Source organism: Watersipora subatra, chromosome 7 (assembly GCF_963576615.1).
Source record: "Watersipora subatra chromosome 7, tzWatSuba1.1, whole genome shotgun sequence".
Lineage (NCBI taxonomy): Eukaryota > Metazoa > Bryozoa > Gymnolaemata > Cheilostomatida > Watersiporidae > Watersipora > Watersipora subatra.
In genome coordinates, this window is record NC_088714.1 from 64,167,299 (window position 1) to 64,180,212 (window position 12,914).

The 12,914-nt window shown below is 33.7% G+C and overlaps 1 protein-coding gene across 1 annotated transcript; it reads left to right on the forward strand.

Moving 5' to 3' along the window:
• Positions 1–1,660: 1,660 nt before the first annotated feature.
• LOC137400302 (putative neuropeptide Y receptor 11) lies at positions 1,661–6,935 on the forward strand. The gene is made up of 3 exons (XM_068086630.1): positions 1,661–2,335; positions 5,362–5,571; positions 6,556–6,935. Exons 1-3 carry the CDS (start codon positions 1,841–1,843, stop codon positions 6,658–6,660), a joined length of 810 nt encoding a protein of 269 aa, XP_067942731.1. The 5' UTR covers positions 1,661–1,840; the 3' UTR covers positions 6,661–6,935.
• Positions 6,936–12,914: the final 5,979 nt, after the last annotated feature.

Sequence of the window (12,914 nt, forward strand, 5' to 3'; positions counted from 1 at the left end):
TCAGAGATTGCAGATATTAGCCAATGAACAGAGAAAGCAAATTATCTTCCCATAAAATTATTTACACTGTCAAGGAACTAGCATCTGATTGGGTCGCTTTGACAAATAGTACATATACAAACCAGTTTAAGCTATTTTAAGCTAATTTATTCTCACATTTCCTGCATAGTTTAGATCAACTTTTTCAGATAAGTTTAACCTGTGTAAAGGCATTAGTTTTTTCAGATAAGTTTAATCTGTATAGAAGCTTTAGTCTTTTAAGGACATCAGGTCTGAGCTGTTATAGCAACTTCAATTACAGCCTTAATAAAACTAGATTGCTACAGAAATTATCACAATTGCTTAATGCTTCCTGTCCGCTAGGATGTATGTAACATGTATATGTACATGTATATACGTACATAAATGCATATACTTATATTTGTATATATCCATCTATGTATATATATACATCTAAGTATATACTTTTATATTTATATAGGTATATATACATGCATGTACAATTGTATATACATGTATGTATATAAAATCCAAATTGAGTAAAAGTTACCAAAATGCTTTAACCATTTTGGTAACTTTTACTCAATTTTTATTTTAGTTAGCTCTAGTTTTACTATTGAGCACTTTTTCAAACAATTCGATAAATCTTCACGTATGTATATATATATATATATATATAATATATATATATATATATATATATAATATAGGACATTATCACCTAATGAAAGGAAACTTATATCTGTTCGAAACAGATCTGTAGGCCTAATGATTAACTACCAGTTAAGTACTATTTATATACATAATACTATATATATTTATATATGTTACCTAGTCCCAAGTGTTTCTAGGCAAAATTTTATCAGAGGTTCTCAAATCTGCGGTAGTGTAGGTGTACATATGTTCCTAGCGAAATTATGTTGCTTATCAGTACGACCCTCCAGTTGAGATCATTCAAAAAAATAATTAGCAAACCTTTGTATTTTGATCTGCCCTGATCAGAGTGAAAAATCAACTCAGTAAAGAGGGAATATCTATTTTTATTTATGATACTTTTAATATGTATCTATTTTGAACTTGGCTCATTTCACACTATTGAACAAATATACAATAATTATAATAATAAATCATATAGATTTACATATATAGTAAGTATATATAAATATTTTTGCCGCTTAATAGAAGGAACTTATGATAAAGAATACAAAGAAACTTTCTTAATAAAATAATCAAAATAAAACTCATTTTTGTTAGTTTATAATCTCTAAAAGCCGGTTTTGAACATTTGTGTTGTTGTGGGTTACATTAATAGCAATATATATATGCTTCAAAAATATCCTTTTAATTATATAACTTGTGCTTAATGTAAGCTCGAACTTTTTCATCTTTTTAAATATAATTATATTCAGTCTGAAGCACCATATACAGCGAGTTAGCTTACCTAGAGTTCAACAGAAAGAAAATACGGTAGATGTATTGTTATTTACTGATACAACACCATAGGTCGAGCTGAGGAAAGAGGCCTGTCACTCACTGTTTGTGGAGTCGGAGAGGCTCACTTGTCCAGCACTGTTCCGGTTGACTGCTTATCAAACTACTATTCTCATAAAATTAATTGAAATTACATAGGCCTATCACTTCTGGCTTCGTGATGAATCGAACAGGACATTTTACTGGAGAGGATATACCTTATTATACAACCTCACTTACCGCGGCTTTCTTCATTTGTGTGACTATAGTAGGAGTATTCCTAAACTTACTTACAGTTCTAACTGTAGCGTTTGGACAGAAAATAGGCAAGGGAGTACGAATCCAACTTATTAACTTAGCCATAGCTGATATGGTGATGGCTGCCTTCTTTCCGACGGCCATGATGACAGACAATATCTTATACCCACCTTTCCGAGGAACTGTTACGTGGTGCGCTGGATCAATCTGTATATCTCTGACAGCTGCCCAAGCGAGCATCTACAGCACGGCTGCTATAGGTCTTGAAAGGGCCATCATAGTATTTTTCCCTTTTCAGTCTTCCCGATACGGTAAAAGAGAAAAATGCACAGTCATCGCACTGATCTGGATACTCTCTGCTGCCCCGATTATGCTGACGGTGTCTAGCAGCGAGTTGTTAACCCATCCTAATGGACACATTTATTGTGAAATTGGGTACATCATAAACCAACCATATTTCCAATGGTTGGTAACAATGCAGTACTTTGTACCAACATTTATCACTGTTATTTCATACACACTCATAATTGTAAAGCTCTGTATGAGAAAGAATGATGACACCGTCTCCAATCACCTCTCTAATACTCACGGCAAGGCAATCTCTAGGGTAACTATTTTGCTTTTCATTGGTTTTTGGCGATCATTGCTGCTTCTCATTCTTGTTCAGTGTAAAGGGAGCTGTAATCGTAAATCTCTTGCTATATTGTTATGCCGTACATGCCAATCAAATCTTCACATATAACCGCAAAACAAGCAGTTGGTTTAATGCGCTTGGTTTTGCATTTAGTGCAGAGCAAAGTAGCAATACTCACTCTACGTTATATAGTGAAATATGAATTACTGTTATGTTATCCTTATCATTGTATTACATCTCTACCTAGTATGATAACACAAGCACTATTGTGGTATAACTCTACCTAGTATGATATCACATGTAATATTGTATTACATCTCTACCTAGAATGATATCACATGTAATATTGTATTACATCTTTACCTAGTATGATAACACAAGCAATATTGTAGTATAACTCTACCTAGTATGGTATCACATGCAATATTGTAACAAAACTCTACCTAGTATGGTATCACATGTAATATTGTATTACATCTCTACCTAGTATGATATCACATGTAATATTGTATTACATCTCTACCTAGTATGATATCACATGTAATATTGTATTACATCTTTACCTAGTATGATATCACATGTAATATTGTAGTACAACTCTACCTAGTATGATATCGCATGCAATGTTGTAGTACAGCTCTACCTAGTAAGATATCACATGTAATATTGTAGTATAGTTTTACCTAGCTTGATATCACATGTAACATTTTAGTACATATTGCATAACTCTGTCTGATATAAAGCTATGTACTGTGCTGAAGTAATGCAAAATGTTTCTGCTGTGAGTAAACCACAAACCAAACATCCAGGAATATCATTTATTTTTCTTTCTCTGGCTTTATACTCTTAGCTTGTTGTGACTTTTAAAAGATTATGTCAACAAAATCAATGAGTCGATTTATAAAACATGTTGACATAAATGTTTTTTAAGTTTGCTACCTATTGTCTCCACAACATACAGATAGTTTTACAAGACTTTGTCAAAAACTTTTAGGATTCATCTTATAAAAAGACTGCATAATGTTTTACGGCCAAGTTCATGCCAATTAGCAACTAAACAACATTCAGCCTAATATAACAGTCTATTCTACAAACATTTTGCAGAAGCTAGTTTTTTTTTTCGATAAACCAATTTTACATATGGACAAAGAGATAAGTATTTTTCACTTCTCTGAGTTTCTAAAGCCTTGGATATGGTGAAACAATGGTGACTAAACTCAAACAAGAGTACAAATATTTCTCAAGATATTGTAAAGACATTCTAGGATAACAACATGTCACACTCTTCGTTTGATTATAGAAACACCATCACAAGCATGTAATAGTGTTGATTCATGGAAAGGATTGTCATTCATACTAATGAGAAACTGAAAGTAATTCTTCATAAATAATATCCACGTTATAAAAGAGGTTGGCTTACGTCATGACCCTGGAGTCATGTGACCAGCCTCTTGTGACAGCTTGTCAAAAAAGATTCTAAAGACTCCATGGAAGAATTAACACCAGCTTAATAAAATAAAAATTAAGAGCATGTCAACTTTATTTATAAGTTTTAAGTCACCTGATCAGCTTATTTAGTGTGAAAATTATGAAAGTTGCGAGCTTCGGTCCATTTAATGTTCAAACCAGACGATTCAAAACCAGACCAACCAGACGCAGCTGTATGTTCAGAAAAATGAAAAGTTTACGAGGTAAAAAGTTAAAACATCTCAAAAGCATGAAATGAGTTTAACTGTTTTTTTTAAATAGTTTTAAGCCAGTGTCTAAAAGCATACAGAAATAATATTTTTCACCAAAATTTAAGTACGCCAGTTTTTATTATAATAGATAATTACATTATTGGAACCTTGAGATGCCTAATTCACTAGATATGTCTTACAGGTATGTGGCCTCATTCTAAATCACCTTTGAAGTACAAAAGGAATTTAGCTATTTTTAAAAGGATGACGGTAGACATAAAGCATAAATCTAAAGACATATTGCTAGATGTAGAGGAAATAGCATTGTCAAATAGACTGGTATTCCACCTCATTTGTCTCCAAGAGAAAATTAAATTTGTTGTTACGTTAGTCAATAATTCATCAGATTTTGCTAAAGTCTTCGACGAAAAAAATGTTGTTGCCAAAACGCAGTGTGAACTTTCACTCGCAGCAAATAGTAAATAAACAAATAGAAAAACAAACAAAAAAATTTTTTCAGCATCAACTTAACCATTCCAATACACCAATACTTCTGCTCTGTGTTGCATGCGCCAACCGCTAATCAGATTGGCAAATGCATTTACACGATTAAGATTATTGTCAACTAACAGGGTAGGTCGGTTGATTTGGTCTTTTGTGAAGGGAATTGACTGTCACAAATTTCAACAGAAAACTGATCGAGTTTTGTATTAGAATCACTACTGTGTCGACTAAAATGTTGGAAAAAATAGCCAAACTGCATTTTAAACTTGATTACTTTGCAAATGTCTGCTGGGTTGTGACGGTCAATCAGAGAAGATTGAGTGCAAGTCCATTTTCTTATGCCAGCATGCATGTATGTATAACTTTTTGTAAGCATTGGTAATCACTCACAAAATGATCTTTTTCATTCCAAGAGAATACAAAAATAAAAAGACAAAAATCAGGAATTATCGAGTGAGTTGAACAAACGTGGTTTAAAAGTTTGTAATCCAATAGTATTGCGGAGGAGTCTGGGTAGTGAATTGAAGGTTGTAGTAACAGAAAGTTTATAATCTAAAACATAAACTAAAACATACAATGCTGGATGTACTTATAACTGATAGGAGTGATGAGCTATTCGCATCTGTTCATATCAATCTACAGAGTAGATCAGCTGATCAGGTGATTTCTGGAGCAATTGTCAGCCACAGAAATCAGCTAATTACAGACTAACAGCTAGTCTAAGTCTAGAACGATGTACCTAGATGAAGGCCGGTACAAACCAGTTCAACCAGGAGCCTGTGCAGTCCAATGCTTATTCTTGGTTTTTATTTTTAGTTGCAGATAATGCTGGTGGTAGATGCATTTCTCACACTTGTCGCTTGGCTTCCACAGAATCTCTACTTTACCATATTTACCAACTATGAAGCAGGATTCTCTGAGTTTACAACGCAAACGTTTGTCCTCGACGCGTGTTTTGCAGCCCTCATCTCTACCAATACCTTCTCCACCCCGATCGTTTACTTTATATTTAACAAATATTTCCGAGTGAGTAAAAATTTATTTAATATTTGGCATAATTTAGAAAAAAAAGATTCCTGTTTGAATTTAAATTATTGCTAATATTATAGTAACATATATATAATACGTATATATAAATATGTATATTACCTATATATATTCTATATATATTGTATACTTTATATAAAATTTATTATATATTATGGTATATAAATACTGTAGTAGGCTATGTATATTACATATAATATATATTTATAAAGTTTAAAAACAGATATCAAAGCAAGTACTCAATACTGAGAGTTAACGCTAAAATATGAAAATATATAAAACTGTTTTATTTGTTTTCAGGAAGACATGCTTTGGTTTGTTCATTGCTGATCATGAGAAGTGTTCTCTTTCAATTTATAAGAAGTTGCAGTAGTCCTTGCAATCAAATGCCCAGTTTAGTGTTGCTGGACTGCCGCTAGCCAGGTCAGATAATATAGACTTTGGAGCCATAAAATGCAAGTCTAGAAAATGCTTTTAAAGAACAAGGGATTCCTTGATGACAATTTGGATGCACCATGATAACCATAAGAAGGACGCTATTAAAATATCGTATTATACAACAACCCGATGTAAAAAAGAGGCTATGCAATTACATGCCATGGTTGACAACGCATTTTCTGGTATCATAGTGTCTGGCAAATGTTTTTGTACAAATAACATCATCTTTCAAATAATGCGTGAATTATTCTAGGCATTAATTAATAATAAAAATCAGGCTTCAAGGCTTCATTTGTCTGATGGTACTCTATTAATAAAAACACAGTAACAGGATGTTAAAAACAACACAGATTTACAAATTAATTTAATTATATAAATTATAATTAATTGTAAATTAATTTATTTAGTTTATAAAGCTCATATCTATCAATCTACTTTAACGTATTAAAAGGTATTAGAATATAGTAAAGTGTATTTGTGTCGTATAATATACTCGCATCAAGAACCAGATTGTCTACTTAACAGATGGACGCAAAGATGCTTCTTCAGAGCGTTAGATGCACTAAACCACCACCAACCCAGTCTACAATACCTTCCAGTGGCTCTAAAGGAGTTAATATCAATGTTTAGTTTACTATCAATACTGTTTTATTAAAATTTGCTGTAATATATTTGCTCTACATAGTTTTCAGTTTTTAAAGCTATTTAAGGTTCTCTTTTGTGGTGTTTCTTAAAGAGGCCAACATTTGTATAATCAAATTTATTTAAAATAGTTGTTTTTTTCACTGCTATGTATTTATTTTTTAATAAACTATTTATATTTTGTAATACGTAATTTTGAGAAAAACAAAAAGTTCAATCTGTAAGTTAATTTACTCTTCTGTACATGTATCTCTTGTAAATATTAAAATAAACACTGTAAGAACTATATAAATACACTAGCTGGTTGTACATTACCAAAGTTTATATGCTGGCAAATTTTGTATGTTTGTTTAATCGTGAGACTAGAATAATTATTATATTATCATAATTACATAATTATTGTTACTAGTCCTCTGAACAGGCCCCCATGCTGTGAGGGCCCGTCAAGCGTGCCAATAAAGCACAGAAAGTAACTACATACACAATAACCCTGCAACAGTTGAAAGTGACTGATTGGTGTGTTAGAGTAGTGTGCTGGAAGGAAAGTTGAATATTACAGGTGCAAATCCTTTTTAAAGCAATCTTTTTTCGCAGCTTCCAAGTTTGGCGTCAGACGGACAGACACGGCTCTAATGACAGTAGAGAAGAAAATAGTAAAGATTGTCTGATACACATCATAGGATGTCAGAATAACAGAAAAGAATAAGTTACGGACTTACGGTTTCAAAACTGGGAGTTCAGACCCAATCATTACCTTTTATGATGGCAAAGTTCATATTTACATCCAGCCAATTGCACACACTGACAAAAATTTCCCTCTTAGTGTTAAATTATTAAGACTTCCAACTCAACTTCAACTAAATACATAAAGGGTGTAGGCTAGCGAGATAATCAGGCTGAGACATACTGCTTAGCATCGTCAACCTAAAGCCTGGTTCCCATATCGATTGCAAGACCCCGGTGGCCATGTTGCGCGCAAAAACACTTGCGCCACTAGACTCAGTGGCATTGTCAACCTAAGCTGCACCGCAATCTCAACAAATAACAACTCACCAACTTAAATTGATGCAGTTTGAATGTCAGGCTTTCCATACCAAACCAATTACCATAAAACCTCTAATAGAACGCCACTATAGGAGAATTGTTGAACGATACAGCGCCACCCTTTAATTGAACGCCGCATTTATTCGACTGCCACTTTGACATTCTTTGATCTTCACGAACCCCTAATGAAAAGTGACCAGTAGAAAAGTGTTCACAAAACCGTACTAGTATTGATTGGGTTAAATCAATAACAATTAATGGTAAAGTGCCTGAGAAGATCGATTGCCACAATCATCAGAACTGCACTCTGATTTGAAGTCACTAAGTTGTAAATCTGATCTTTTGTTTTTAGATCTGTTCATAATTTGGTCTATAATCTGACTTGATGATTTAGAAGCGTTTTAATGAACATACGGTTAGCATACTTTTTAGGAACAGCATTTATTATGCCGTAACGAAGTCCGTTTTCCAATTCCAAAACTTAAAGGTTTTTTCTTTAAAATTTTGGAATCGGCATCGTCGAAATAGTTAATAACTGTTTCTGGCTGTTTTACTCAGTCGTCCCTTGTTTAACTCGATCTGGTACTGCAGTGTGTATGAAGAACGTTTTAGCAAAAATGCTGAGGCCGACAGCATTAATGTCACTCAGCTTGAAGGAGAGTGCACAATATAGATGATATTAGCATCGCTTCATTCATAAAAGATTTAGATTTATCCTCTCAACATTCTGATGAGCTAGTAAAAAAATACAGCACCACCCTCTATTTGAACGCCACCTATTATAAACACCACTATAGGGGAAGGGTGGCAAAGTACAGTGCTATGGCGTTTACCTAAATAGAGGTTTTAAAGAGAACATTGTTTAGGCATTTGCTTCACACGCTCGAGTTTATAAGAGTTCAGCGGGGGCTACTATTATTATTGCATTTTTCCTCTGGAGAATGCTTAAGCTTGAATATGATTGATAATTTATTCCTTTCAAAATCCGGCAGAACAAATGATGAAGACTTATCCAGGGTGAGTTCTGATAATCTCCTTATAAGCCTCTACAAGTCACATTCACGAGGTTAAAAAGGAAGAACAAGAAATACAGATAATATTTATTTTTATTCTCAACTCCTTATTATAAATTTTTTCTGCACTTTAACCACGGTAACCAAGCTTTGACACAATTCTCTGTTATTACTTTTTAAGCTATTTCGAGGTTGTCATAAGTAAGAAGGCAATAATAACAGATTTAAAAATAATAATAAAAAGCATTTAATAACAGTTTTAAAAAAGCGTTTCAAACACAGAAACTGTGTACTTTACTAAATATATATGTACCTAGCAGATCGTAATTACTACATTATGGCTTGATAGATAAATAACTTAGTTTTAACTAAAAACATCTTAATCAAGTAATATATAACAATTCACAAACTAAAGTTCCATCAAGTTCAAAGTTTCATCAGACGCTGGGATACAAAACCAATTAATTATTTTCAAGTTCTTTTTTCTCTTTTCCTGTCATTCTCTTGTGGGTGGATTATCTCGACTGATTATATGAACAAATGTAGCTACATAAAACATTTTTACGCATTTGCTGTACATCCTTGAGGTTAAGAAGGTATAGCAGGGGCTGTGGTTACAGCATTCCTTTGGAGAATGCCAATGCATAAATATGATTACTAATTTAGTCCTTTTCAAAATTTGGCTAAAAATAGATGAAGCCTTATTTAGAGTGGTTACTGATAATCTCCATCTAATCTGCAACCAGTCATGTTTACAAGGCTAATAAGGAAAGACAAGAAATTCCAGTGATAGTTTTCATAATATTTTAGAAAAATCCTGAAGGTACGCTACTTAGATTAATGTACAAATAGTAACATTCAAATGCAATGTGAGATTACTAAAATGGAGGCATTCCTAAAGCCTGAGCACACACACTGATGAAATGAACAGGTTATGTTATTAATTTGAAAGGTTCCTAAATAGCACTTTGACAGAAGACTAAAGAAAGGGTCGACAGAAACAAAAAAGGCAGAATCACATTTTAGAATTAGTGTCAAGCAAAATGTGATGCAACAGTTTTTTACCACAACTCTATATGGAGAGCTCGTTTTCATTAGAGAGTAGAGAAGAAAGGATCGACTTACTCATCTAAAAGAGACTTTTAGAGGAGTAAGTAAGGATGCAGCAATGCAAAGAGCTGAGAATTGCTCAGAGACTGCAATGAGTTTTTAGTACAGATGACATGGGGACTCAAACGCACCGTTGTCTAAACAATATAAAAGTCATAAATTGGAATATACAATGCATCTTTGAAAATAGATTGTAAAAAAAGATAATTTTGAGACAGCTGACGCAGAAGTGCAACAGCCTGTCACAAACTTTTGGTTATTAACTTGAGCCTGTTCGCTACTCACCTCTCCATTGTGTCTTTCAGTTTTTTATGTATTCCGTCCATTTTTTCCTAGTGGGCAAAAAGTATGCCCATCTTCTTAATGAGCCAATGGCAGACATCATAAATACTATTCTCCAAGAAGGTATATTTCCAGAGTTTTGAAAAAAAAGCTGAAGCGAGGTTAGTAAATAAAGTGAAATCGCCACTGAGCTTCAAACAGTTAAGATCCACATCTCTTCTTTTCCATTTTGGAAAGATTGCTGAAACTGATATCTCCCAGCTCATTGTAGAAGGTCTTCCTAAACTAGATAACCAACTTGCTTATACCATGAACCTTAACACTACAGATGCTATAGTCAAGTTCACATCTGATATATGCTATGATATTGATAAAGAAGACAGATTGGCGATACAAGCTTCGTTGTTAGATTTCAGCAAGGCATCTGATAAGATGTTCCTTCATGTAGCTGTTGACAAATTGCTCCCGCTTGTTACCAAACCATTCCTGGGGAAGATTGTAAAAAGTTTTTTCACAGACCATATGCAAAGAGTAAAATATGGAGGCTTTACCTCATCATACACACACTGCAGGATTGGCGTCCCCAAAGAACGACTTTGGACACAAAGAACCACAAAAGACTCAACATAGTCCCTCTTGGAACTATTCTGGATCCTTGGTAATGAGATGTTTTTGTGCTTGACCTCAAGCCAAGTGTAAAAGGTAAAAGATACAGTATAAAGTATGGTGGTGACTCTTCCTTTATGACACTGTAAAACGATATGGAGTGTCAGCCACTGAGTCAACCAAGACTAAATCAATGATATCATGTACTTGTCAAAACCCACCACAGCATGCGGCAGGTTACGCATAAAGTCGGTGTAAACAAAGATTCACCTCTCCGACTATAGCTAAGTCACAGACTATCAATTTTATCCTTAGTAAAACCATATACAGCTCTTCTGTCATGATAGAAGATAATCAAAATATTGCAAACAAGGAAATGCAGAATTTAGTGTAATCAGATGATTAAACTTATACATACACATTACAGAAACTGTGTAAAAGGAGATTTGTATAGCACTAGATATTGAGCCAAGGTGCATCAGAGTTTCTTAGAACTAAATCAGATTAGGAATAACAGCACAACAATAGCTGCAGATGAATAGTACCGTGATTACATTGTTACTGGCCTTTAAAAAGTACTACTTTAGTATTGTATGCCACAAAGATGTACCTTGCAGTTTGATTGTAGGATTTTAGCATAATGATGCTGTCGGAGATCATAAACGACTGAATAAGGTTTTTCATCAATGACGCAGTGGTTGGATATGCCATCTGCCATATCCGTAAGGTGTTTCCCAAAGCATAACACATCACTGGATCTTACACTACTGATCAAATACACCACACGATGGAGTGGATTTGGCTTTGTATCAATACGAAAGTATTGATCTGCAACTAGTAATATCCTGATGACATCGTCTGATGGACGCACCAATCTTCCATCGTATTGTAGCTTGAGTAGAGTATAGAGATGTCGGTACTGGATACTTGACTTAGTGGTTACCAGCGACTGACGGCCAATGTCACGACAGCACTTTAGTTAGCTTTTGCACAATGTAGCCAGCTATATAGACTATACTGTTGCCTATAATAGAAATTTGACATCTGAAATCATTGAGTTCCACAAACTGATCAACTTCTGGAGTAGCCTGTATGATGAGAATCTCGTTTTGAGCAGTAACATTACCCGTCTTACTAGCATCTGATTCTGCACCACATTTGCTGATAAGTTTGCGAAGGTAGCCTTAAACTGAGTAACAATAGGATTATTATTCCAACCACCTAAACAAAAGCATCAATTATAACAATTACATAAAATCAACCAAAATTGATGTCTTATTCACATAAACATAGTACCCTTAATATACAACAATACAACTGATAAAATAAACGAAAATAAAACAGCTCAAAATGCTACCATATTGCTATGTAAAATGAAAATGTGGCAATTTTCACTGGAAGTCATTCATAACCCATCTTAGGCATAAAGCTTAAAGGTTGACTTGCAACAAAATTCACATTACCGTTATTTGATTTGAAAAGATTCGCCATGTCTTACTCTGTTGTGTTGTAAGCAGGGTTGTTAAAAATCAATGACTTTTTTTCAAATCAAAAAAATCAATTTCTATTGATTTATTTGATTTTTTTTCATTTAAATCGATTTTTTTTGTTTCAAAAAGATGTTTTGTGTTCTAAATTGCAAGTTATTGCTATCAATTTGGAATTTACGATTTGCAGGAGTATTATGTAGTTTTATTACAACAATTAGGAAATGAAAAACATTTACACAGTTAACACACAACAAAAAGGACAGCATAATTTATGCGTTGGACATTAAATCCTAGAAACGAAGATGAAGAATCACAGGGAACAGATCACACAACTGCTAAGCTGCAAACATATTCATAGGCACTTGCTGTGGCAGCTGTCACTGATTTGCGTGCTGTTTGAGGTTTCTAATTTTTTTATAGATATATCTACTTTAAGTTGAGCAACCTTGCAGCACTGTGCTAGACAATATGGTTCTAAATTCAATCATTGAAAAGTATTATTCAACATTGAAAAATATTACCTTTAAATGACTTCAGTCAAACGTTTTAACTTGCTGTCAAAACATAGATCATTGAAATGTTCGTTGCAGATAAGTGCTCAAGGATCAGGCTTATTCACTCTTCTGCGGTTGCGATACCATTGTAAATAACGAGAGTACTCAGTTGCTTTGTTTGAAAATATAAAAATTAAAATGAA

Bases quoted from the DNA above. Each gene is read 5' to 3' on its own strand.
- LOC137400302 (XM_068086630.1), top strand. From the start codon at position 1,841: ATGGTGATGGCTGCCTTCTTTCCGACGGCCATGATGACAGACAATATC. The intron at 2,336-5,361 runs GTAACTATTTTG...TTTTATTTTTAG, and splicing joins ACGGCAAGGCAATCTCTAGG to TTGCAGATAATGCTGGTGGT. The intron at 5,572-6,555 runs GTGAGTAAAAAT...TCTACTTAACAG, and splicing joins TATTTAACAAATATTTCCGA to ATGGACGCAAAGATGCTTCT.